Source organism: Apus apus, chromosome 13 (genome assembly GCF_020740795.1).
Source record: "Apus apus isolate bApuApu2 chromosome 13, bApuApu2.pri.cur, whole genome shotgun sequence".
NCBI classification, from domain to species: Eukaryota; Metazoa; Chordata; class Aves; order Apodiformes; family Apodidae; genus Apus; species Apus apus.
Genome location: NC_067294.1, coordinates 17,811,335 through 17,837,931, shown reverse-complemented (window position 1 = coordinate 17,837,931; position 26,597 = coordinate 17,811,335). Strand labels below are relative to the sequence as shown.

The 26,597-nt window shown below is 56.3% G+C and overlaps 1 protein-coding gene across 21 annotated transcripts in view; it reads left to right on the top strand.

Moving 5' to 3' along the window:
• LOC127389887 (protocadherin gamma-A4-like) overlaps window positions 1-26,597 on the top strand; it is a 215,298-nt gene that overhangs the window by 173,281 nt on the left and 15,420 nt on the right. For 18 of the 21 annotated variants that reach the window (XM_051630834.1, XM_051630825.1, XM_051630823.1 and 15 more), the window contains one exon: window positions 17,257-17,315. In XM_051630834.1, coding sequence (XP_051486794.1) covers window positions 17,257-17,315 — 59 coding nt within the window. Of the gene's footprint in view, window positions 1-501; window positions 3,202-6,999; window positions 7,034-12,823; window positions 15,296-17,256; window positions 17,316-26,597 lie in introns of those variants that run through there. The other 3 variants (XM_051630818.1, XM_051630840.1, XM_051630820.1) reach the window with 3 other exon arrangements.

Here is a 26,597-nt window from a genome sequence, read left to right as displayed (position 1 = left end):
GGCACACAGAGGCGCGACGTCGCGATGTTAGGAAGGCGCTGACATCCCACTTGGGTGGGAGGGCGGGCGACCCGAGGGACACTCGGAGCTGGCGCGTTGTGCCGGGGCTGACTCTCTCCGGCTCACTGCGTGCCCCGGGCGACCCTCCCCACCTCCCTTCCCGCCCCCTCCACCTTCCCTCTTTGCTCTCGCTGCCTCTTTCCAACGAGGTTTTCGTGGGGGACACCCCCACCCTGTTTCTGTCTCGCCCCTTTTGGCGTCATCCTCTTGCTTCAACTCTTGTACCTTCCTGCCCGCACGCGTGTCCCATCTACGCTGCCCCTGCCAGGGCTCTCCCAGCCCGGCTGTCCTTGTCGCTAGGTTTTTGGCGGGGCTGTGCTCTTCCTTCAGGGTCAGCCGGCTTGAGCCCCACTGCCTTGGGGCTGTGGTGGCCGCGCTCCCTCCGGGCGGTGCTCGGCGGGGTTCCGGTAGCCCCGCGGGGCTCCGGTAGCCCCGCGCTCTGTGCAGTTATTGGCCGGAACTCTGTGTGCCGCTGTCGGCCAATGATGGAGCGGGGGGGATCTGGCGGCCCGGCCCCGCTCGGAGCCGGGATGAGGCGCAGACGGTCTCAGAGAGAGCCGGGGAGTGAGTCACGGCGGAGCCCGCAAAGCGATGCCCCTTTCCCCGCCGGTCGCCGCTTCCCGGCTTGGGCAGCGGCATGACGGGGCGAGCTGAGGATTTTTAGCTGGGGCCGGGGGGGGGAAGCGGGGAGCGCGGCTGTCCTGTGCGATGAACGGCGTTGCTGTAAGGAGCCGCGGGGTGACGACGGGGCAGGTACTGAGCCTCTTGCTTTTGTTCGGCGTTTCCGACTGGGTTTCCGCCGCCATTCGCTATGCGATTCCCGAGGAGGCGCAGAGAGGCTCGGCGGTGGGGAACGTGGTAGCCGACCTGGCTCTGGACCTCGGGCGGCTGCCGGAGCGCCGGTTGCGGGTGGTGTCCGGCGGCAACAAGAAGTACTTCGGGGTGGATCTGACGAGCGGCGCTCTGCTAGTGAGCGAGCGGATAGACCGGGAGGAGCTCTGCGGAGCGCTCTCCCCCTGCTCCCTCAGCTTTGAGATAGTGGTGGAAAACCCGTTGGAGCTGTACAGCGGCACTGTGGAGATCCAGGACATCAATGACAACGACCCGGTTTTTCCCAACAGCCAGGCGAAGTTGGAAATCAGCGAGTCGGTGGCGGCCGGAGCGCGCTTCCCGCTAGAGAGCGCGCAAGACCCCGATGTGGGGATTAACTCTTTGCAGACCTACCAGCTCAGCGCCAACCCGCACTTTGCCCTCGACGTGCAGACCAGGGTGGATGGCAGCAAGTACGCGGAGCTAGTGCTAGAGAAGGAGCTGGACAGGGAGGAGCAACAGGAGCTGCGCTTGGTCTTGACCGCGCTGGATGGAGGCAGCCCGCCTCGGTCAGCCCATGTGCAGATCCACATTGACATCGTGGACGCCAATGATAACACCCCGGTCTTCAACCAGTCAAGCTACAAGGCAAGTGTGAGGGAGAACACGCCCAGTGGTACCCTGGTCGCCAGGATCAGTGCATATGATCTGGATGATGGGCCCAACGGAGACATCGTCTATTCCTTCAGCAGCCACACGCCTGCCAAGGTACGAGAACTCTTTGCTCTCAACTCAGCCACAGGGGAGTTGAGGGTCAAAGGGCAGCTGGACTACGAGGAAACGAAGCTGTACGAGATTTACTTACAGGCTAAAGACAAGGGTGTCGTTCCTGGTGTGGCCCATTGCAAAGTGCTGGTGGAAGTTGTGGATGTGAATGACAACGCTCCAGAGGTGACAGTGACTTCGGTGTACAGCCCCGTGCCTGAAGATGCAGCCCCTGGGACAGTTGTAGCTCTGCTGAGTGTAACAGACTTGGACTCCCATGACAACGGTCTGGTGAACTGCTTCATTTCTCCTGGGATCCCGTTCATGCTCAGCTCCTCTCTCAAAAACTACTACACGTTGAAAACAAAAGGAGCCCTGGACCGGGAAAAGGAGTCGGAATATAACATCACTATCACAGCCAAGGACTCGGGGTCACCATCTTTGTCTGCAGTAAAACATATCCTGGTGCAGGTGTCAGATGTCAATGACAATGCACCCAAGTATTCCCAGGAGTCCTACGATGTGTATGTGCTGGAGAACAATGTGCCTGGCATTCCCATCCTTAATGTGAGCGCCACAGACCCGGACCTTGGGCGCAATGCCCATCTCTCCTATACTCTCTTTCAGAGTGACCCCACTGTAGGCCACCTCTTCTCCATCAACCAGGAGAATGGCACCCTCTACCTGCTCACTTCCCTGGACCATGAGGACCAGGTGGAGTTCAGCATGATGGTGCAGGTCCAGGATGGTGGCTCTCCACCTCTGGCCACTAATGTTTCAGTCAGTGTGTTTGTCACTGACCTCAATGACAATGCTCCAACTGTGCTGTACCCTCTTCCCAACACCACTGCCACTTATACTGATGTGGTGGCACCAGGCACTCCTGCCGGGCACATGGTCACCAAGGTGGTGGCAGTGGATGCAGATGCAGGGTACAATGCCTGGATCTCCTATACCCTCTTGCAGGCCACTGACACCAGCCTCTTCTCAGTTGGGCTACACAGTGGGGAGATCTTCACAGCCCGCCAGCTCCGGGAGGATGATGCTCCCCAGCACACACTAGTCATCTTGCTGAAAGACCATGGGGAGCCTGTGCTGTCCAGCAGTGCCACTGTCTCCATCTCTGTGGCTGAGATGATCAAGGAGGTGCTCACTGATCTCACTGACATGACACCTGCCAACGATCCCAGAAGGCATGTGACTTTCTATCTCATCCTGGCTGTGATTTTGGTGTCAGCAGCTTTCTTCATCTCCATGTTATCAGTGGGCATCTTCAAGTGCTACAAGTGGAGACAATCAAAGGAGATGTACAACACCTCCAGGAGCACTTTGTACAGGACACCAGGGCCCTTCCACCACATTGACGCCGTGCGGGGTGGCTACACACCACCCAACTTCTACCACCAGGTCTATCTTACCACGGACTCTCGCCAGAGTGATCTCCTGTCTAAAAAGCCCTTCACCTCCAGCCCCCTAGGGAGCCGCCAGAGCACCATGAGGAATGGTGAGCCAGGGCTGTACCACCAGATCGTGGGCACTGCCAGCCGGCTTCCCACGCCTGCTGAGGTAACGTAGCTTCTTCCTTGGCCTGTCCCAGTGCCAGGCAGAGTCGTGGTTCCTTTATACCAGACACATATGGTAGTGGATTTGGGCTTGGGTGGGTGTCCGGTCGTGCCAAGTCTCTGACAAGGGGTTAGCTGTAGCTGATTAGGTCTTCTTCAGGGTCAAATGAGCCATCCTGAGTGTCGATGATATTTGCACTGTGGTGAGCCAGGACCAAGTGAGTCAGTTTGCTCAAGTTGTCAAACATACATCTTTCTGATGCAGTTTTGGCTGTGCCTTGTGTGAGTAACCGGTGGAGGCCGAGGTCAGCTTGCAACCACTTGCAAATCCTTGGCAGAATGTTTGCTGCTACTGGTATTTTCTTCCACTTGCAAAATGAGAGCCGAGGGGGGCAGTTGTGGGGTCAGGCACTGGGAGGGGAACGTGGCCTCTTTGCGTCCTGCTCTGGTGTGGGCTGGGGAGGTGATGGTGCAAATGGGGCTGGGAGCCACCAGCTGCCTGTGGCTCATCATAATTTCCCACAGTGTAATATGTGAAGCTGAAGGATGGTGCTGGTGCTTCTAACAGATCCTGGTCACAGAGCAGTCCCGATGTTTGATGCCCGATGGTTCTGTTTCCATGGAAGCTTTGTGATTATGTTTGCTTCAGGGTGGGATTGCAGACATTTGCAGGGCTCCACTGAGCTGGGCTGTGGCTCTGAGCAGCACGGTGAGTCCTCCATCCAGGTGTTGTTTAACAACCTCGTAACAAGCCCCGCACGGTTCGTAAGATGCTATCTCTGGGTGATGCCTGGTGTCCTGGCTGCAGCCAGGGAGGCGTCTGTGCATCTCAGGCAGCTTCTGTGCTTCTCCCCCGGTGGGAATTGTGCATCTCAATTTGAGAGCTTTCCATTACAGGAATGCTTTGATCCTCAGAGGCGAGGCTGGGTGGTGGATCCAGCAGAAGCAGGGAGGGGATCTGATGGATTTCCAAGATGGTTGGTGCTGGTAATGGTCCTGGCAGGCTGTGAGTAGGAGTGATGGGCTCCTTGGAGCAGAAGGAAGTGAGGTGCAGTGAGGAAGTGAGCTGTGCACGGGTGTGGGGCTGCGTGTGCTGCCTGTTTGCTGTGGCCAAATCATAGGCAGAGGCAGAAACCTCCCAGACTTATTTTATGTCTTCCCTCCCTGCCCCCCCCCCCCGCCTTGCGTTGCTGCTCAGACTCAGCATTTCTGGTCTGTGGCAGGTGGGAATGGCTGCAGCAGCTGCAGGAGCAAATGCTCCTCTGCGGTTGTGAGTCATGCTACAGCTGGGGACAGGGATGTCCCCTCTATTAAAGGGTCCTGGCAAGATGCCTCTGGGGATGGGACAGTAAATGGTTTGAGAGTGGGGATAGAAGGAGGTGATAACAAGCAGGCAGGAAGCCCGAATCCTAGCCATGGCTCTCTCATACTCCTCAGTACTACACTGGAAAGGCACTGGCAGTGAGAATCCAGCTGGGCTGGCACTGGGCCCTGGATTTTCAGTCTTTCTTGTGACAGAAGATCCAGCCTAATGCCACAGACTGTATCAAGCCTGCAAAGGCCTCACACCTCTTTGCTCTGCAGGGCAACACCCAGACCCCAAAACCAATGCAGTGGGGATGGTGTTGGTCCCATCTGTGGCAGGTGATGTGTCCTGCCATGAGGGATCTTGCCCTGAAGGATCTCCAGTGATCTCTCAGCTCCCTGGGTCATATGGGTCAGAGCCTTTCCACAGCATAAGCTCTTGCCCCCTGGAACGGGAACATATTCTTATCCATCCTAGACAACCCATACCCTTCCTGCCTTGCCACCCTCATCCTGGGCTTTGGCAGACCCAAGCAGCAGCAGAATCCCCCATGTGAAGCCCATCCCTTGCTCCAGTTCCCTGGTGACTGAGTCACCTCGGGACACTGCATGGATTCACCTAGACTGTGTGAGCTTCACAGGGTGCTTCTGCTGAGGCACTGCAGCAGCACCAAACCCATTCCCAGGGGTGCAGCACCCCATGTTGCCGGTGGCAATGTCTGTCACCTGACTGAGCTGCCTGGGGCCCTGCCTGGAGTGTGGACAGGGTACATCCCGCAGTCAAGGTTACTGTGACAGCTTCCTGCTGGTGAAACTGTGGGAAGCCCTTAGGGAATGAGTACATCCAAACAGGTCCGGGTTTCTGGGTGCTAGGAAATCCACTTGTGCAGCATTTTCCTGGCTTGTCTCTTTAAGAATTGCCTCTCCCTTCTCCTGGAGCAGGCAGTAGGTGGGACCCAGGCGGTGTTTTGCGCCAATCATGAGGTTCCTTGCTCCGTCTCTCCCTGACAGGCAGCATGATGGTCCCACCCCGTGGCTCATGGAACGGGCAAGGGGGGCTGCAGAGGGGAGGGAGGCCCCCGATGGCAGCACCGCTACCGGTTCTTACCTCGTCCAGGGTGGACGGTGACAGGGACACGGTCCACCCTGCCAGGCACGGGTGCCCCCAGCCTCTCTCGCCTATTCCCCCAGGTTCCCTTGTGCTGCCTGGGTGGTGGGGATGGGCAGGGTGTCCGGCAGGAGCTGGCTCCCCTGCCTGTCACACCGCTGTGGACCTCAGCCCACAGGGTCTGCATGCACCCAAAGGAGGTCAGAGTGCTGTGCACCAAGGACAGGACTGCAGGGCATGACTGCACCAGGCTTCTGCAGGGATGTGAACCGAGCTAACACCCTGCAGCTTGCCACCATCCTCCAGGATGGGAAGAGAGGGACATGACTGCTTTGCTTCCCCCTGGGGAAGCTGAGCCCCCTGCTTCTGGCCTCTGGGAATCACTTGCCTACAAACCTGTGTCTGCTGCAGAATCTCAGTATGTGTGTCTGCCAGGAGGCAGGCTCAGGCCTCCTTCCCACTCTGATCTCCTGACCTGATGTTGTGAGCTGGTGGCAGTCTAGTGGGCTTGGTGGCTGTGTGTTTGCAGTGACTCGGGTACTGTGAAGACTGATCCTTTTCTTGTCTCAGGGTGGGGAAGGGGCATCAGCCTGCTGTGAGTGGGGAGCAATTTGGTTCCAGCTTTGAATGGTTCACTCATCTCTGTTTTCCCACCTTCTGCCTCCAACACCCACAGGGGGCTGAGAGGGGTGGGCGCAGCTCATGGTGGTACTGGTGGCAGTGATGCCTCACTTAAAGAGGCAATGCTGGGGTCCAGGCAGCAGCCAAAGCATTAGCTGAGGGGGGAGAAAAGAGGTGGGAGAAGAGCCCCTGGCACCTCGGGGCTCTAACAAGCACCTTTTCATCAGGCATGAAAAGTCCTTTAGCCCGCGCTCATGACAGCTGCCCTTTGTCTGTGGGCGCGATGTGAAGCCACCATTGTGGAAGGGGGAGCTCACAGGGAGGGCTTGTACCTAAGCTTCCAGGCTGCCAGGACGTGCAGTTTCCCTGCGAACGGGAAGAGAGCTGTCGGAGCAAGTGACTCAGGCTGGCGAAGGGGAGGCCGGGGGTGGCAGCCCCACTGATGCGGGCTCAGGCCCCTGCTTCCCCCAGCTCCAGGGAGCCAGTGCTGGATGAGAGGGGATGGAGCTCTCGGCCAATTGGGCGCTGATCTGAAGCTGGGGGGGGGGAGCAGATTTGCCCCCCCCCCCCCTCCTTTCCACCTCCGCGCTGGGCCTGTGATTCAGTTCCCCTCCCCCAGCCCACCCCCTCTGCTCGGAGGCTGACAGCCGGAGCTGCTGCCTGCCGGAGCCCCGGAGCTGTTTTCCAAGCCGTGGAAGAGAGATCCAGGGATTTTTTAGCAGCTCCCCAGTACCTGCTGCGTCCCGGGCCGGACGCGCACGGACATGGAGAGTGTCAGCCTCCAGCGACCCGCCTGGAAATGGCAAGTACTGAGTTTGTTTTCGCTCTGGGGCTGGGTCTCCGGGCAGATCCGCTACTCGGTAGTTGAGGAATCAGAGGTGGGAACCGTGGTGGGGAATGTGGCCCGGGACCTGGGCTTGAAGGTGGAGGAGTTGCCGGGTCGTAGGCTGCGCCTGGGCTCAGAGGAGAGCCTGAGCCACTTCGCCGTGCGCCTGGACAGTGGTGAGCTGGTGGTGAGCCAGCAGCTGGACCGGGAGCGTCTGTGTGGAGCAGCTGCCAGCTGTGTGCTGTCGGTGCAGGTGGTGGCAGAGAACCCCCTGCAGCTCTTCCGCCTGGAAGTGGAGATCCTGGACCTGAATGACAACTCCCCGAGCTTCTCCACTGCTCACCGCTCCCTGCGGGTCGCCGAGTCTGCCACGGTGGCCACGCGCTTCCCCCTGGAGAGCGCGCAGGACCCTGATGTGGGCACCAATGCTGTGGGCTTCTACCGGCTGAGCCCCAACTCCCACTTCTCCCTGGACGTCAAGCAGCAGCAGGATGGCAAACTCTTCCCGGAGCTGGTGCTGGAGCGTGCCCTGGACAGGGAAGAGCAGCCAGAACTGCAGCTGGTGCTGACGGCCATGGATGGGGGAAGCCCACCCCGCTCGGGCACAGCGCAGATAACGGTCTTGGTGCTGGATGTCAATGACAATGCACCCACCTTTGACCGCTCCACATACAAGGTGCAAGTCCTGGAAAACACACCTGTGGGGGCCCTGCTCCTCCAGCTCAACGCGTCTGACCCCGATGAGGGTCCCAATGGGGAGACACAGTACTCCTTTGGGGTTCAAACCTCCGACTCGGTCCGAAGGCTCTTTACCCTGGATCCCCGCAGCGGTGAGGTCCGGGTGAAGGGGGCCCTGGACTTTGAGGAGTCAGCTTCCTATGAGATCTACGTGCGAGTCCACGATGGAGGGGTCCCAGAGATGGAGGGCCACTGTGTGCTACAGGTGGAAGTGGTGGATGTCAATGACAACCCCCCAGAGGTGCTGCTCACCTCCCTACTGAACCCAGTGCCAGAAGACACCCCACCAGCGACTGTCATTGGGCTCTTCAACGTACGGGACCGAGATGCAGGGGCCAATGGGGATGTGAGCTTGGAGATCTCCCCCAATGTGCCTTTCACCATCAAGTCCCTTCAGAACCACTTCTCCCTGGTCACCCGGGAGAGCCTGGACCGAGAGTCCACCTCACAGTATGTAGTGGAGCTGATTGCCCAGGATGGTGGGTCTCCTGCCCTCACCACAACGCTCACACTGCTCCTCAACATATCTGATGTGAATGACAACCCTCCACACTTCTTGCAGCCCTCCTACGATGCCTTCCTCCCAGAGAACAACCCACCTGGCTCACTGCTGTGCACTGTCTCTGCCTCAGACCCTGATGATGGGGATAACTCCCGTCTCGTTTACTCCATAGAGAGCAGCCAAGTTCAGGGTGCCCCTACCTCTTCCTTTGTCCACATCAACCCTGACAATGGCAACCTCTACGCTCAGCGCACCTTTGACTTTGAGCTGCTGCAAGTTCTGCCAGTCTCTGTGGCTGTGCGGGACTCAGGGTCCCCCCCACTCCATGCCAATGTTACCGTCTACATCTTTGTGCTGGACCAGAATGACCACCCCCCCACCATCCTGCACCCTGCCAGCGACAGCGATGTCCCAGCACCTCAGAGGGTCCCACTGTCAGTCCCACCGGGCTACCTGGTCACCAAGGTGACAGCAGTGGATGCGGATGCTGGGCACAACGCCTGGCTCTCGTACCGACTGCTGCCACAGTCCACTGACCCCTCCTTGTTCCACGTGTCACTGTACACTGGGGAGGTGCGGACGGCACGTGCCCTCCGGGACACCGACGTGGCAGCACAGCAGCTTGTCATCCAGGTGACAGACAATGGTGATCCACCACTCTCCACCACTGTCACCATTGCTGTGGCCCTGGAGGAGACGGCCCTGGAAGAAACCTACAACCCTCGGGATTTCCTGGCTGGTGCCAAGGAGAAGCCAGACCTGACCCTCTACCTGATCATCGCGCTGGCAGCTGTTAGCACTGTGGCACTTGCCACTGTCACCGTCCTGGCTGCCCGGTGCCTCCGTCGAAGAGGCCGTGCCGCTGCCTCCCCCTACTGCTGCTGCTGGCTCAGCGAGTCGCCCTCCCGGGACTTCTTCAAGCACTCCAGCCCCAAGCTCCAGCTCAGCTCCGATGGCACCCTGAAGTACATGGAGGTCACCTTGCGACCCACCGACTCCCAGTCCCAGTGCTACAGCACCTGCTTCTCCCCCGACTCTGAACGCAGCGACTTCACCTTCCTGCGGCCCTGCCCACCCCCCGCCACCCTCCCGAGGGAAACCAGGGCTTTCCTCTCGGCTACCGGTACCCTGCGGGACTCCGGCCAGGTGAGAGCCCAGGGGCGGGGACAGGGGCTCGCTCGGCTCCTCGGGGCCGGTCCCGCTCTGCGCGGGGGGGTGCGGGGCCGCGGCCGCCGCTCGGGGAAGCGCCGTCGGTTCGCGCCGCGCGGCAACGACCGTCGGGTTACGATTGGCGCCGGTGTTGCTGTCCTGAGGAAGGAGCGCGGCGATTGGAGGAGCGGAGCGGCTCTCGGAGCCAATGGCGAGGCGGTTGCGCGGAGACCCGGAGCCCCCCCCCTCAACTCCCCCCCCCCTCAAACCGTGTCCGCCCCAAACAATGAATGGGAGCGGCGAGCGCTGAGCGCGGCCCCGCAGCGCGGAGGGCATCGCTCCCCGGCCGCCCACCCGGCCAGGATGCCGAGGGTAGGGAAGGCTGGCCGGTCCCTGGGACTGCCGCGTGTCTTCTCCTTCTGTTTGTTCTTGCACAGCTCCTCGGCTCAGATCCGGTACAGCATCCCGGAGGAGCTCACCCGGGGCGCCTTCGTGGGCAATATTGCGAAGGACCTGGGCACTGATGTGGGGAAACTGGCGGCAGCCAACCTGCAGGTACTGTCCGATTCGGATTCCCAGTACTTCTCCGTCAATGTGAACACCGGGGTGATAATGGTCAGCGAGCGGATAGACCGGGAGCAGCTCTGTGGGCAGAACCCCCGCTGCTTCCTCCACCTGAAACTTGCCATCGAGAACCCGGTGGAGTTTTATCGCATTGAGGTGGAGATCCTGGATGTCAATGACAACCCCCCGGAGTTCCCCAGTGATGAGGTTTCCTTGCGCATCTACGAGCTGGCCTCCCTGGGTGCCCGCTTCCCCATCCAGCCTGCCCAGGACCCCGATGTGGGCACCAACACCTTGCAGACCTATCACCTGAGTGCCAACGAGAACTTCAACCTCAATGTGAAGGCACGCACAGATGGTGGCAAATTCCCTGAGCTGGTGCTGGAGAAGGCCCTGGATCGAGAGCTCAGAGCTTTCCACCATCTGGTTCTGACTGCTGAAGACGGGGGTTCTCCTCCTCAGTCCAGTAAGATACGCATTACTATTCAGGTCCTGGATGCCAACGACAACCACCCTGTCTTTGACAGACCATCATATGGAGCCCGCTTGGTGGAGAACTCACCACTGGGCACCCTCGTGGTGAAGTTAAATGCCACCGACGTGGATGAAGGGCCCAACGGAGACATCCGCTACTCCCTCAGCAGTCACAACTCAGCTGCCCTACGCCAGATCTTCGCCATCGATGAGCAAACTGGGGAGATTCGTGTCCAGGGTAACCTGGACTTTGAGGAGGCAACAGTGTATGAGATTGAAGTGGAGGCCAAGGACATGGGATCACCCACGATGGAGGAGCACTGCAGCGTGTTGGTGGAAATCACCGATGTGAATGACAACGCCCCTGAGGTCATTCTTACCTCCTTCTCCAGCTCCCTGAGTGAGGATGCACCCCCAGGCACAGTGGTGGCCGTGATACACGTCAGAGACAGGGACTCTGGTGATCAGGGCAAGGTCCAGTGCCACGTGCCTCCAGATCTTCCCTTCCGGCTGCGTAAGGACTACGAGCACCAGTACTCACTGCTAACCAGCACCCGTTTGGACCGGGAGCATGTTGCCTACTACAATGTCACCATCTCTGCCTCGGACCTGGGCAGTCCCCCACTCTCCCGCTACACCACTTTGCCAATCACTCTGGCAGATGTCAATGACAACGTGCCCCAATTTGAGCAAGCATCCTATGAGGTGCTGGTGGCAGAAAACAACCCTGTGGGCAGTATGCTGGTTACAGTTTCTGCTACTGACCCGGATTCAGAGCAGAATTCCCGCCTCTCCTACTCCATCCTGCGAGCTGGTGGGACAGATCCAGGCCTGGATCCGACTCGCTACCTCTCCATACATCCCACAAGTGGGCAGGTCTCTGCCAAACTTCCTTTTGACTATGAGCAAACCACTTATCTCCAGTTCCATGTAGAGGTCTCTGATGGTGGCTCCCCGGCCCTGAGGAACAGGACACTGGTTCATGTTTTCATAGTGGACCAGAATGACAATGCCCCACAGGTGCATTTCCCCAGGGCCGGGGAGGACTCTGCTACCCAGTTCCGAATCTCCCCTTCCATCACCCCTCCTGCTCTCATCACCAAGGTGATGGCAATAGATGCGGACTCGGGGCTCAATGCCTGGCTCTCCTACCACCTCGTGGAAGCCACAGACCCGGGGCTTTTCAGCGTGGCCCTGCGCTCCGGGGAGGTCCGGATCACTCGGGTCCTGCAGGAGACGGATCCCTCTGCACATGAACTGCAGGTGGTGGTCCGGGATGCTGGGGACCCACCCCTCTCCGCAGCCATCATGCTGGTGGTTCTCGTGGAGGAGAAGGGTCCAGAGGCTTTGCAGGGCTCCGAGGCTCGGGCCACCGATATGGGGGGCTTACCCACGGTTACCCTTTATCTGATTGTGTCCCTGGTGCTCATCTCCACGGTCTCGCTGGTGGGACTGGCCGTGCTGGGCGTGCGGTGCCTCCGGAAGGGCTCTTCTGCCAACCAGGGCTGCTGCGTGGAGAGCGTAAACACCCTTCAGCCCCCTCCCAGCCACATTTTTGGGCATTTGCACTATGAACCAAAGCAAGGGGACACGGTGATGGGCGTCCAGGTGACCGCCACGGCCCCCCCCCGCCCCGCGTTACCGCTCCTGCTTTTCGCCGGTCTCGGACATCAGCGAGTTCATGTTTGTGAAACCCTCGGCGGGTGCAGCCAACCCGCCGGATCCCACCCGCAGCGAGGTGAGCTCAGGAGCGTGTCCCCCAGCCTGACCGCAGCCCTCGGGCTCGGCAACTCCCCCCGCGCAGCCGGTTTTGGGAAGGGGGTGACCGCCGGTCCCCGTTCCCGGCAGCCGGGTGGACGGGGAAGGTGGGGGGCGGGGGGGGGTTCCCGCTGCTGGGAGCCCCCGGAGCCCTCCCGGCGCTGCGGGGATGGAGTGGCGGGTGTGTGTGTGTGTGGGGGGGGGGGGTGCTACGCTGTGCGTATTTTGGGAAAGGCGGTGGAGAAGGGAGAGGGGGAGGAGGAGGGAGAAAAAGGAGGGGGAGGAGGAGGAGGAGGGGGCTGTGGAGAGACGTAAAACTGTCACTCGGTCCATCCCCTCAGCTCGCTGACTTTGTGTGCTTTTTGCTTGCCGAGGAGCGGCTCAGCCGGCCGGTTTGTGATCGTCCCCCTTCCTTCCCCCCCCCCACCCCCGCCCCCCTTCATCCTTCCCTGCCCTGCTCCGGCTTCCTCCCGGTGCCTGCGCACACCTCTCGGACCCCCCCGGGGCCGCGGGGGTTCCGGCGCACCGGCGGCTCCCCGGGGGCAGGCGGGGGAGGCTGCACGGACCCGCCGCCGCTCCGCGCCGCTCCGCGCCGCTCCGCTCGCAACCCCCGGCACGGGATGATCCGGGGACGGAGTTTGCCGTGGCAGCTGCCGCTGCTGCTCGCAGCCTTCTCCTGCCTGCCGGCTCCCGGCAGCTCCCAGCTCCGTTATTCCGTGCCCGAGGACCGGGAGCCGGGCTCCTGGGTGGGCGACCTGGCCAAAGACCTTGGGGTGGATTTGCGGAGCTTGGCCACCCGCAACCTGCGCCTGGTGAGCGAGGGTGGGCAGAGGCACTTCAAGGTGGACCTTGCAGCAGGCATGCTGCTCCTCGACAGCAGGCTGGACCGGGAGGCACTGTGTGGGCAGAGCCCCACGTGCTCCCTGCACCTCCAACTCGTTATGGAGCATCCCCTTCAGCTCCACCGGGTCGAGGTGGATGTCCTCGACGTCAATGACAACGCGCCTCAGTTCCCCAAGCCAGAGGTGGTCTTGGAGATCACTGAGGTAGCCAACCCTGGGACTCGGCTACCCCTGGAGGTAGCAGAAGACCCAGATATGGGCTCCAACTCCATCTCCACCTATGAGCTCAGCCCCAGTCAGCATTTTGCCCTGAGCATCAACGTGAGAGGAGATGGTGTTAAAATGCCTGAGATTGTACTTGAAAAAGCGTTGGATAGAGAGAAAGTGGCTGTTCATCACCTGACGCTGACAGCCCTGGATGGAGGGAATCCAGTGAAGTCTGGCACAGCCAAGGTCACCATCCATGTCCTGGATGCAAATGACAACCCTCCTGTCTGCGACCCACCCATATCCAAGGTACATCTGGAGGAGAACGTGCCCGTGGGCACTCTGGTCACCAAACTGAATGTCACTGATCTGGATGAAGGTCCCAACGGGGACGTGGAATATTCTTTCAAAGTTAGCAATAATGCACCTGGTAAATTCACCAAGCTGTTCTCCTTAGACCCTCGGACAGGGGAGATCAGAACCAAAGCTCCTCTGGATTATGAGGAATCCAGTGCTTACGAGATTGCGGTTCGAGCCAGGGACAAGGGATCCCCAGCCATGGAAGGACACTGTCACCTGCGAGTGGAATTAATTGATATCAATGATAACAGCCCAGAGATTGTGCTGACCTCTCTCTCCAGCCCAGTGCAGGAGGATGCAACCCCGGGCACTGTGATTGCCCTCATTGGTGTGAAGGACAGCGACTCTGGTGACAACGGGCAGGTCCGCCTGCAGATCACGAAAGAGCTCCCCTTTAAACTGGTGTCATCTTTTAAGGAGCATTTCTCCCTGGTCACAAATGGTCCCCTTGATCGGGAGAAGGCCAGTGGATACAACATCACAGTGAGGGCTGTGGATTCAGGGTTCCCACAGAGGGCCACACAAAAGACCTTTTACCTCCGAATTGCTGACGTGAATGACAATGCACCAAATTTCTCCAGCCCTTTTGATACAGCTCATGTTCAGGAAAACTCCCTTCCTGGAACTTCTGTCTTTTCAGTGTCAGTGTTTGATCCTGATGAAGGTAGCAATGCCAAGCTGTCTTACTCCATCTTGGACAACGGGATGCAGGAGGTACCCATCTCAACCTACTTCCGGATAGACCAGGATAATGGCACCATCTACACTACGAGAGCTCTGGACTATGAGCAGGACAAGGTGTTCCAGGTGCCTGTGGAAGTGAAGGATGCTGGGTCTCCTGCGCTGAGTAGCACTGCTGTGGTCCATGTGTTTGTCCTGGATGAGAACGACAATGCCCCTACCATTGTCTACCCCCCAGTCCCCAAGGGCTCTGCCTTCCACCAAACCATCCCGGCCTTGGCAGAACCTGGCTATCTGGTCACCAAAATTGTAGCTGTTGATGCTGATAGTGGCCATAATGCTTGGCTGTCCTACCAACTGCAGGAGAGTGCTGAGGCTTTGCCTTTCCAAGTGGAACGCCGCTCTGGAGAGATAAGGGTTGCACAGGCTCTCAGGGAGTCAGAAGATCCCCACAGGCTGGTGGTTGAAGTGAGGGACAATGGGACACCGTCCCTCTCGGCCTCCGTGGTAATAGTCCTTTCTCCAGAGGAAGACAGCATGCAGGAATTCGCCAAGTCCTTGGACCTCCCCAAATCTTCTCCCAAGGATACCAACCTAACGCTTTATCTCATCATCTCCCTGGTGTCCATTTCCCTCGTGTCCTGTGTCGTGTTAGCTCTGGTGGTTGCCCGGTGTCTCAAAGCTGGCACTGCCAGCTGGACCTTTGCTGGTTGCTGCCGAGGGACTGGCCGCAAACCCGCTTCCCATTTCCGCGGGCAGATGAAGCCAGATGGCTTCATCAAGTACCTGGATGTGGGAGGAGCAGGCTTGACCTCCCAAGCACAGAACTACACCTCTTGTTTCTCACCCATGTCTGACCAGAGCGATTTCCTCTTTGTAAAACCTTTCAGCCATTCTAGCACTGCGGAGACCGTGGCTGCCTATGAGCAGGTGACCAGCACCTTAGCGAGTCCCTGCGATGGGGTAAGATGGGGGTGTTTCTTACTGTCCTGTAATACAGTCCATAATATCCGAGCCAGTTGGCTGTTCTCTGTCTGTCCTTCCAAGTAGGAAGGTGCCTTGAGGGAACGCGTGTCCCCATCACCTCCTGGGAGGTGGCAGGTGAAAGCTTTGGCTGGTGTGATGGAGGTGGGGGAAGGGGCCGGGCAGCACTATAAAACCAAAGACTGTGTGTTTGTAGAAGTGAAGAGTTTTTCCTTGGCCTCGTTCGTTCTCTTTTGTAAAAGTGATTCGTAGCATGGTCAGGAACATGGGGTTTGGGTGTTTAAACTTCTTGATCTCATTTAACCCCTTTATTCTGCACGGCAAACGATCCCTGACATGGGAGGAGGGGATCTGACAGCAAAGTTTGTTGGTGTTTCTTTTGCTCTGTTTCAGAGGTGCTCTGTAGAAATTACTTCTTAACCCTCAGGTGTTATTAATTACTGATTGTGCCTTGGCAGGGGATCATTTTCCAGCTTGGTCATTTTGAGTGAGGGGCTGAATTCACTGTAGATCACAGTGACATTTTTTGCAAAGATCCTGGTGACCTTACGTGCCCTTGGGCTTGCAGAGACTGAGGCAGGGGCGTGCTTGGAAAACTCCAGCCACTTGCACTTAGATGGCTAAATATGGATGTAGGTGACTGTGTTTAGCTGTAGCTTTTATTACTTTGGGATATAAAAAGCAAAGCAATCTTGTGTCAGAAACACCTGCCCTAAATTTGAAAGTGGTAATTGTGACAGGAGTTCAAAATACAGATTGGAAAGGGCTCATTTAGCACGGGGTTGTGTGTCTGTGTGTGCAAAAATGTATCTGAAATCTGGAGGGCAAGTGTTTAAACAGCTTGGTTTGCATGCAGCAAGTGTACCAGTGAGGCCTGTGTTGTAGGGGAGTAATTAATTCTACCATATTCTTTCATCAGAGTCATCAAAGCTGTGGAGAAATGAGTGAAATCGCATCTACTAAATTAAAATCTAGGTCAGCTGTACCCGCCTTCACTTTTCCTCAGTAATTGCATGTACAAGCAGAATAATCCTATAAAACTGATGTTCCACTCCATGGACTAGGAACTGTTCATTCCTAAGGTGACCGAGAGAAGTGTTGGCCTTTCCAGGTAGCATCTTATCATCCTGGAGTTAATTAAGCAGATTATGATTTTCGGAAGTATGTGTCTTCCAGACAGGACAGAGTTCTGCTGTTTGGTGCTCTTCACAAAGGCCTGATTCAAACAGGAATATACGAGCCTGCTTCATGTCCTTCCTTATTTACAAAATGTCCATTGTCTGATGGTGAAATAACACGGGCAGAAAGTGATACGGGGGCTTATTAATGAAGTTACAAAGGGTTCTGCTGTGTCCCGAGTTCATCGTGTCTCCCAAACAAATGATGCCTTTTTCTTTTGCTCTCGGAAGTTTATTCTTGACTCTGCAAACAGAAAAATATTGTAGTGCTCTGAGGTCTCAGCACTTAGGAAAAGTCATTCAGATACAATGTGTGAAATCAAGATCTCAGGCAGGCCTTTTTAAGGGCAGAAGGAAGACAGATTAGCAAGGTCTGTTATCGTTTTACCTTCTGGCATTAAGAGCATCTTTCTCAGTATCAATTAACTCTGCCACCCCCACACTCCCCCAAGCTCATTGCTCTGGTACCATTGCCTCTGCCCTTATCAGTTTATTTCATGCTTCATTTCTTTCACAGCCTGGTTTCCTGAGCTGCTTTGGAAGATTATTCACTGAACAGTTTTTTGTCATGCTTTTTAGCATTCCTGCTGGTTCAGAAATACTCAAGAAAGGGGGCGGGGGAAGCTTTCTTTTTCTTCTAATGGATTTGTTTTACTTGGAAAGAAGACACTGATATTCCAGGCTGAAATAATCCAGGATCAGTTCACTTTCATTTTCAAAGACAAGAATGGAGGTATTAAAACTCTTCTGTTTTCTCTGCAGCAAGCTCAGCCCAACACAGACTGGCGCTTCTCTCAGACCCAGAGACCTGGAACCAGTGGGTAAGTGCCTCTTTCTCCATGTGTCTGGGGAAGGTTCCTTTCCTTTGCATGCAACTTCCAGTGCTGGAATGTTCTTGATTGGCAGCTCTGAGGACAGGGGTGCTCCCTGTCATTGTTAGAATTGTCGAGCCAAGGAGTCAGAAATAGGGCTGCTTCTGGGTCAGCTTGGTTGGGTGGGGGTGTGAGAGCTGTTGTTTGCAATGGTGTGTTGGGTTTTGGTGTCCTCAGCTCAAGGAGGACAGTCAGGAACAGGGGGGGAATCCAGGTGAAGTTGTGAAATGGTTAAAGGACTGGAAAATATGCTTCACAGAGGAAGTCTTCTTCTCTAAAGCATATTTCGAGCATTTAGACTAGGTTTTGGGTGAGATCTTGATTCATGTCCCTGCATGAAGGCCAGTGCCTTTACCAGCCGTGCAGCCTCAGGCTCTGTGCTGCTGAAGTGTATTATCTGCTCTGGCTTAAGCACTTCAACTAAACCACTCTGTAAGCCCCTGTGGCTGCCAGAAGTTGAGTGGATGAACCTCAGGTCCCCCGAGAACCTGCTAGAGAAATGTGTCCCAGCCACATCTAACTCAGCAGGAGCAGGTGCCTCATGAAATGCCACTGTATGTGCTATCTCCTGTGGGCCACTCTGGCTGAATCAGGGTTGGGAACCCTGGAACCAACTCCACTTATGGGGGAGTTTGGAACCTTTCTTGCATTCCTTGTGAAGTGACATCACCAACACAGGGTGGTTCAGCAAGGTGAGGAGCCTTCTACAAGCTTCCCATTGGAGCTGGGCAACTGGGCAGAGGGAGACCAAGGAAGAAGAAATTAAACCTAATAATAGGTCAGAAGTCTCACTGGAAGGATGTCTCCAAAAGTCTGGTCTTTCTATCAAAACCATGGTTGAAGTTTTGCCAGTTTGTGTGTGATGTCACAAAGCTAGGAAGCCCTGGAGCAGGGCAGAGACCTGCCTCCCAAGGAAGTACCTCTCTCTTATCTCTGGCCCAACAAGATGTGCTTTTCTTGGTCGCCAGTGATATGAAAAGGTTGAGCAGGTGCCCATCACCTCTCCCATCTTCCCTCCTGGTTCATAAGCAGGGACCAGGATCCTCTTCAGAGGGTGAACTTCCTTGAGTAGCATCAGGGTCAGAAAGGACTTAAACTGGGAGTCCACCTTCCTCACCGAATACCCCAAGCAGAGGTTATTGTGTATGAGGAGACTGGCTCCAGGACTGTTTATGTGTGAAAAGATGATACATTTTGGGGCACAGCCAAAGCCTATAACCTTGGAGCAACCAGGAGTAAATTTGGATGCTGTGCTTCCTTGGCTGGCTGGGTCAGGCACTGTTTCCCTGCAGAAGAGAGATGCCTCTGTGCTCTGTCAATCCCAGTGATCACTCAGACAGCTCCTGTGGAGGTTTCAGTGGTGCCACGGGGAGCACTGAGTCCCAGATTTTGGTGTGGGAGCTTGTAGTTAAACATCTGCAGCAGCTGGTTGTGTATGAGACTTTCTCTGGCTCTGGCTTGATAATTTAGCTTAGCAGGAAATTAAGAGGCTGTTATAACCAACTTGTTGTGGTGATTAAACATTGTTCCTAGGCTCTTCCAGCTGACAAAGCTAAAATGGAGTGAGGGTTTGATGTAAAGTAGCTAAAGCATTCCTTCCAGAAACCAGCCATGGACTTTAAAATAAGGCTATTGCTGGAGCAGTTTTCTCAGAGGTCTGTTGAATTCCCCATCACTGACAACATTTTAATCAAGAAAGATCAGTCTAACCATTTGTGCTCTAGCTCAGATGGCAATTAGCAAAGCTCTGTTAATGTAGGAGTGCACCAGAGCTGCTGTAATAGTTGTGTTACAAGCAGTGAGTAAATGAGCCCCACCAGAGCAAGCTCTATTGCTCCTTCTTCTAGCATCATGCTGGAGCTCTTCAAGGCACTGAGCTGATGTGGTTCAGACCTACTTAACTCAAGGACAGGGACCTTTTCTCAGGTCATGCAACAGTGATCCTCACCTCAGCCTCTGCCTGAAGCTCTTCACAAGCTCCAGCCCCTTCCCAGTGCCTCAAGTGGGAGCAGCAGCATGTGGGGTGGGAGGAGAGAGGAAAGGCAGCCTCAGGCTCTGTTACTCGCCCAACATGTGGGTTCTCGTGCATCAGCCGTGATGTTACTCCTGATGGTCTGTGACCTGGTTGCCCAGGGCAGTCCCTGAAACCACCCCAGGTGGCTGGTACCAGGGTCTGCTGTGACTGGCTTCCCAGCTCCCAGAGGGGCTGCCTGGGCTGACCCCAGGTTTGCAGAGAAGCTTTGCCCAGGCCCAGGCTGGTGCTGAGCTAACTCTGTGGGTTTCCATTCCTGCTGGTTTTCCCTGCCTGCCCACGTGCAGGCTCCACATTGGCAATGAAACAGCTCCTGCTGATTTTTTTTTCCCCTCTCCTGTTTCTTTTATCCTGCTTTAAGTTAAAATCACAGGAGCTGCTTTTATTCCAAGCCTGTGTTGCAGTGCTGAAGGATGGGGACACCAAGTGCTCCCCTGTGTTCAGTGAGCCTGACATGGCTCTGGTGATCAAACAGGCAAATTCTGGAGAGCCCTCTGCTCCCCACTGTGCTCTTCCCATGCTCTTCACAACGTTTTGATGTCTGGAGTGGGAATTCCCCAGGCTCTGGTTGGTAGTAGAGGTGTTAGAGGGTGCAAGGGCAGCTGCCTGAGCCCTGCCTGCTGTTGCTCTCTCCCAGGTTAGCTCACACACAACTGTGCCTCCTGGTGACAGACCAGCCTCTTCAGCACAGGCCACCTCTTAAATGAAAAGAAAACATCAAAAGGGATGTGCTCTTGCCTGCATTTGTCTGGCTCAAGTTAAATAGCAATAAAGCCAAGGCAGCTTAGACCAGTGGTTTGAAAGGATCCAGGAGGGAGTCCAGCATGGACCCTAAGCCAGGATGCAGACTTAAACCAGGTTGTGGTTTCTCCTTTGCTGCCTCCATGAGAGGTGGAGAAGGGACAATCCTGTGTCTTCTCAGCATAGCCCTGCCCACAAAAACAAATCCTGCACCTGGGAAGGAGTAACAAAATGCACCAGTACAGGCGAGGAGGTGATGTGCTAGAGAGCAGCTCAGTGGAGAAGGACCTGGTAGACAACAAGTTATCCATGGGACAGCCATGTGCCCTTGTGGCCAAGAAGGCCAGTGGTGTCTTGGGGTGCATCAGGAGGAGTGTGTCCAGCAGATCAAGGGAGGTTCTTCTCCCCCTCTACTCACCCTGGTGAGACCTCACTTGGAGTGTTGTGTCCAGTTCTGGGCTCCCCAGTTCCAGAGGGACAGGGATCTACTGGAGAGAGTCCAAGGGAGGCTACGAGGATGATGAAGGGACTGGAACACCTGCCTGATGAGGAAAGGCTGAGAGACCTGGGGCTGTTTGGTCTAGAGAGGAGAAGACTGAGGGGGGATCTAATGAATGTCTATCAAGACATGAGGGCATCAAGAAGGCAGGACAAGCTCTGGGACAGGACGAGGGGCAATGGATTCAAACTGGAGCCCAGGAGGTTCCACCTCAACATGAGGCAGAACTTCTTTGCTGTGAGGGTGACAGAGCCCTGGGACAGGCTGCCCAGTGAGATTGTGGAGTGTCCTTCTCTGGAGACTTTCCAGACCTGCCTGGATGCCTTTCTGAGTGACCTGCCCTAGTTTTGGTCCTGCTCTGGCAGGGGGGTTGGACTTGATGATCTTAGGAGGCCCCTTCCAACCCCTGATATTCTGTGGTTCTGTGAAATCCCACATGTCTCTGAGCACCTGGAACTAGGCAAACTGAGGGAAAGCTCAACAAGCTGAGACTCTTTCTTGATCTCATATGTATCTGTTCCAGGACAACAAAGAGAATTTATTCTTTGTTCTGAGGCACAGGAGAGCCCTGGTGCACATGCTCAGGAATTAAGAGCTCAGACAATAGCCTCTGAAAGTGCGGGAGGGAGTCAGACCTGAGCAGAGTGATTCTCAAATAATCTTGTTTGGGAGAAACAGGAAGATGGATTAATTCATTTAGTGTTGTTTGTATTTTGTTTTCTAAAAAAACCCAACCAAACAAAAAGCACCCGTCTTGTCTCTGGGCAAATGGAATGGACTAGAGAAGGATACTGAGCAGCAGATGCTGTTCCCAGACAAATCAGATCAGTGGCTGTCAAGGAGATTACACTGATTTCTCCAATGTGGAGGAGACAGGCAGTCCAGTGGTGTTGCTGGGCATTCCTGTGGGATCATCAGCATGGGGATTCCCTGGGAGGGGGGATGTGTGGGGAGAGACTGCAGGGATGGGGGCTGCTGGGAGGGACCCGTCCTGCTGCTTCTTCACTAGTTGCCAAAGCAACAGCGACAGGGTGTGTGCCCTGCAGGGTCATGGGACTTGCCTGATGTGTTGTTTTGATCTCTGTGTGATGGTTTGTGCAGGAAAACCCAGGGTTCAAGTCAGGATTTCTTTCCTGAAGGAGTGGGGAGGGCTCCATGCTGCTCACAGGTGGGCACAGGAGGCTGAGCCATCCCTGCTTAGGAAGAGCTGGCATGTCCTGGGCAGCTCGTGGGAGGAGTGAGGACAGTCTGGTGGCTGTGTGGGCAGGCTGGAAGGAGATCCCAGGCAGGAGGAACCCCAGAACTGTGGTGTGGGGCTCACAAAGAGGTGGGGAGCACTGTGGGAATCCCCTGGGGAGGGAGAAGCAAAGCCTGCAAAGAAGACAGAGCATGCCATTTCACACCTCCTGTACTTTCCCCAGTCCTGAATCTCCCTGTGTTGATACTTTCCAAAGCTCTAGGCTGAGCACAGCCTAGAGTGATGTTCCCTTCACTCATCTGTTAAACAGCACCAGGGCTGCCTTGTCTGACCCTGGCCATCCCTGGCTGTGCTGAGGCAGGAAGGGGGGGGACAGCAGCAAGAGTTTGGCTCTGACAGTGAGATACTGCAGCAGGGCCCACAGCAGAGCTGTGGAGGAAAGGAGGGGTTCTGTGTTTCTTTTCATTCTTTATGCCATTTTCACACCTGAGTCCCAAAAGTTGGGCTCACTGGATGAATGGCAGTCTGCCTTTGTGTGGTGGGGGACAGGGAAGGGATAAAAGGTGTCCCAGGAGTAGTCCTTAAAGCTCTTGGGAGCATTCTTGGGGCTCAGAGCATGTAGGTGCTGCCAAAGGGTGGGTGCAGCTCAGGGGGCTTCTGGTGGTCAGGAGGTCCTGCATGATGAAAGCACTCCCATTTCCCAGGACATGCTCTGGCCAAGGGGACCCCATGTGTGTGTGTGTCTGGGTGGGCCACCCCAGAGCAGGCAGCAGAAAGGGACAGGGACTGAGAGAGACACAAATGTCCCTGGGATTAGGCAGCACGGGGGCAGATACACAGCAGAAAAACAGCTGCCCACAGATGCAGCCTTTACCACCTCCTTCCTAAAAAAAAAACCCAAACAACCCAAATATTTGCTAACCCAGCAGCCACAGGGGTGTCTGGGGGTGTTGTAACTCCCCCCCAGACCCCCACCCCCGCCCCAGGAATTGACATTGCAAGTTTGTGTACCCTTGTAGTGGACACAGTAGCCAGTGTGTAGCAAAGCACATGCTCAGGAGCAGCAGGGGGGTTGTTGGGGTGGGGGCTGGTGGATTTACCTCCTGCTCATTCTTCCAGGGAGAACCCTGGCCAAGCTGCAGGCTGCAGCAGTCCTGTCCCTTCCCCTCCAGTGCTACCACTGGGCTGCAGAGCCAGGGCATCGTGGCTGTGACCTTTCTGTCCCTGTCATGCCCCACTGAGATGTTCTGGCACTTTTTCATAGAGTCACAGAATCATCAAACAGTTTGTGTTGGAGGAACCTTAAAGATCATCTAGTTCCTGCATGGGCAGGGACACCTCCCACCAGCCCAGGCTGCTCCAAGCCCCATCCAACCTGCCCTTCAACACTGCCAGGGATGGGGCAGCCACAGCTTCCCTGGGCAACCTGGGCCAGGCTCTCACCACCCTCTCAGCCCAGAATTTCCTCCTCATGTCTCACCTCAATCTCCCCCCTTCCAGGTTAAAACTGTTGCCCCTCGTCCTATCCCTGCAGGCCCTGGTAAAAAAGTATTTCCCCATCTCTCTTTTAATTTCCTTTTATGTACTGAAAAGCTTCAGTGAGGTCTCCCTGGAGCTTCCTGTTCTCCTGGGATGAACAACCCCAACTCTCTCAGCCTCCCTCCACAGCAGAGCTGTTCCAGCTCTCTGGCCATGTCTGTGATCTCTGTGCCCACTACAGCAAGTTCATGTCTTAGGAGGAGCAGCTGAGGGAGCTGGGGGTGTCCAGCCTGGAGACAAGGAGGTGAGGGGAGACCTGCTGGCTCTGCAGCTGCCTGAGAGGAGGTTGGAGCTGGGGGGGGTCGGGCTCTGCTCCCCAGGAACAAGGGATGGGACCAGAGGAAATGGCCTCAAGTTGCCCAGGGGAGGTTTAAGTTGGATATTTGGAACAATTTCTTCATGGAAATTTCTTCTTCACACCAGAGCCTGGCCCAGGCTGCCCAGGGCAGGGGGGGAGTCCCCATCCCTGGAGGGGTTTCCAAGCCCTGGAGATGGTGCTGAGGGACATGGGGCAGTGGTGGCCTGGGCAGGGCTGGGGGAACAGTTGGGCTTGATGGTCTTAAAGGTCTTTTTCCACCACAGTGTTTCTGTGACTGTGGTTTCCTATCGAATGCTGCAGAGTAAATGTTCCTGCAAAGCCTTAGGAGGCTGCTCTGAGCCTGGCTTTGCTCTGAGCACGGGCTGCAACCCCATGGTGCAATTCTGGAGTGGATTTAGGGTGCTGGGCCAGGCAGGAGCAGTTCTGATGTTGGGAGCAAGGGTGTTCCCTGGTTAACTGCTCTCCTTTCACTTCTCCCTGTGGAACTTAGCTGACCCTGGGCCTGGAAGCTGAAGGTTTTGCAGTGATGTGTCCTGGTCCCACCTCACCAACCCTTCCTCAGCTAGGAGACCACAGAGCTGATCCCCTGTGCCCTGCATGATTCCTGTGAGCACTCCTGCTTGCAGGGTTCATCCTTTTGTCTACTAACAGCCACAAACTCAGCAGATTCAGTATTTGGGCTCCTTTCTAGATCACCTCTTCAGCTACGTGTTTCCTTCCCTAATTGACCATCCTGGCCCAATAATCCCTTTATCTGCATTTGTCACAGTCCTTGAAGTCTGAGTTATCCAGATCCTGCCAGGTGGGATGAAAGCTGGAGAGTCTTTGATGGAGAAAGGGAAATATCCTAGTGATGGGATGTATTTCTTGTTCTGGAAAGAGCCCAAAATACCACAGATTTCGTCATCCCAGTGTTATGCACAGAAATGCTATTTTAGGTCATTTAGCAGGTGTTACATGTGTAAGTTTAATTTTTCTCTCTCCATCTGCTTCCTGGGCAGCTGAGCACGTGCCACGGCTGCTGCAGGGGCACAGGGATCTGAAAAAATAAGCACAATCAACTTTAAAAAGAATTTCTCAAAATATCCCTCCCAGCATGTTTGGGGCAGCGATGGCAGCAGGATGGGCTGGGTGAAACAATATTGGTTTCAGCTCCAGCTCAACCTGGAGGGCTGGAAAAATCCCTGGGATGGGGGGGCACTGCCCCTTGTCCTACTTTTTGAGACATTGTGGCCTTTTGTTTTGCCTCTTCCTGGCAGGGGAGTGTCCCAGCAGCACTGCTGGCTGGAAGTAAGGACTCGGAATCATAGAATCCCTGATGGGTTTGGGTGGGAAGGGACCTTAAAGACCATCCAGTTCCAACCCCCCTGCATGGGCAGGGACACCTCCCACCAGCCCAGGCTGCTCCAAGCCGCATCCAACCTGCCCTTCAACACTGCCAGGGATGGGGCAGCCACAGCTTCCCTGGGCAACCTGGGCCAGGCTCTCACCACCCTCACAGCAAAGGATTTCCTCCTCATCTCCAACCTCAATCTCCCCTCTTCCAATTTTTATCCATCCCCCCTTGTCCTCTCCCTCCCTGCCCTTGTCCCAAGTCCCTCTCCAGCTTTCCTGGAGCCCCTTCAGGCACTGGAAGGTGCTCTCAGGTCTCCCTGGAGCCTTCTCTTCTCCAGGCTGAACACCCCAACTCTCCCAGCCTGTCTCCAGAGCAGAGCTGCTCCAGCCCTGGGATCATCTTGGTGGCCCTTCTCTGGCCTCTCTCCAACAGCTCCATGTCCTTCCTGTGCTGGGGACCCCAGAGCTGTTCCCAGCCCTGCAGGGGGTCTCAGCAGAGCAGAGCAGAGGGGATAATCCCCTCCCTGGCCCTGCTGGTCACTCTGCTGGTGACACAGCCCAGGACACGGGTGGTTTCTGGGCTCCAGCACATGGTGCTGGGTCATGGTGAGCTTCTCATCACCCAGCACCCCCAGGTCCTTCTCAGGGCTGTTTTCAACCCATTCTCTGCCCAACCTGTGTCTGTGCTGGGGATTGCCCTGCTCCAGGTGCAGGACCTTTCACTTGGGTTCATCAGACTTGCTGGTGCTTCGGGAGGCTGTAAATCTTCCCCCCTCCTTGCCTGTTAACATTTTTCAATCCTGGCTTTGCAAAGGCATGATCTTAAAAGCTGGGCCTCGTCCAGGCTTCTCCAGCCCTCGGAATTGCATCAGAGGAGCAGCAGGGAATGTGGAGCCAGGGGAGCGCGGGGGAAGGGCGAGCAGCATCCTCGCTGAGGAGGAGAGGAGGCGGTTGGTGGAAGCTGTGAAAGGGATCGTGGCAACCTGGGGAGCTGGTTCTGGTTTCTCAGAGGCGGTGGGACAGAGGGGTTCTGGCCCTGGGGCTGCATCCTCAGCCGTGGGGCTTGTCCCCACAGCACGCCTGGAGCGGGGCAGAGGCTCAGCCCCGGCAGGGACGGATCCGTCCCCTCCTCCTTGTCCTTGTGCCAGCTGAGAAACGCGCAGGCTGAGGTTTTATTTCTGCTGCTGCCTCCGGCTGGAGCTGTTTGTGGGAGGCAGGGGGGGGCAGGGAGGGCCCAGAGGAAGCTGGGAGAGGGGAAACGGCAGCGCAGGGGGGTTCGGGCAAGGGGAGCAGCCCGGGGGGACGCACCAAGGGCTGCCTGGGGATGGGGCTGGAGGAACGGGCTTGAAGATACCAGCCTGGGAGCTGGGGTGTGGGGGGGGAGACGGAGTGTTTGTCCCAGCCAGGCTGCTGGGGGAGGTGATGGGAGAGTGGGAGCAGCAACCAGGAGCAAACGGGAATGAAATGGGAGGAGGCTGAGAGGAGAAACAAACCCCAGTCACCTCCTCTTTGGACGGGGGAAGCCTGGGAGCAGCTGGTACCGGGAGGTGGGAGCAGTGCTAGTTGGG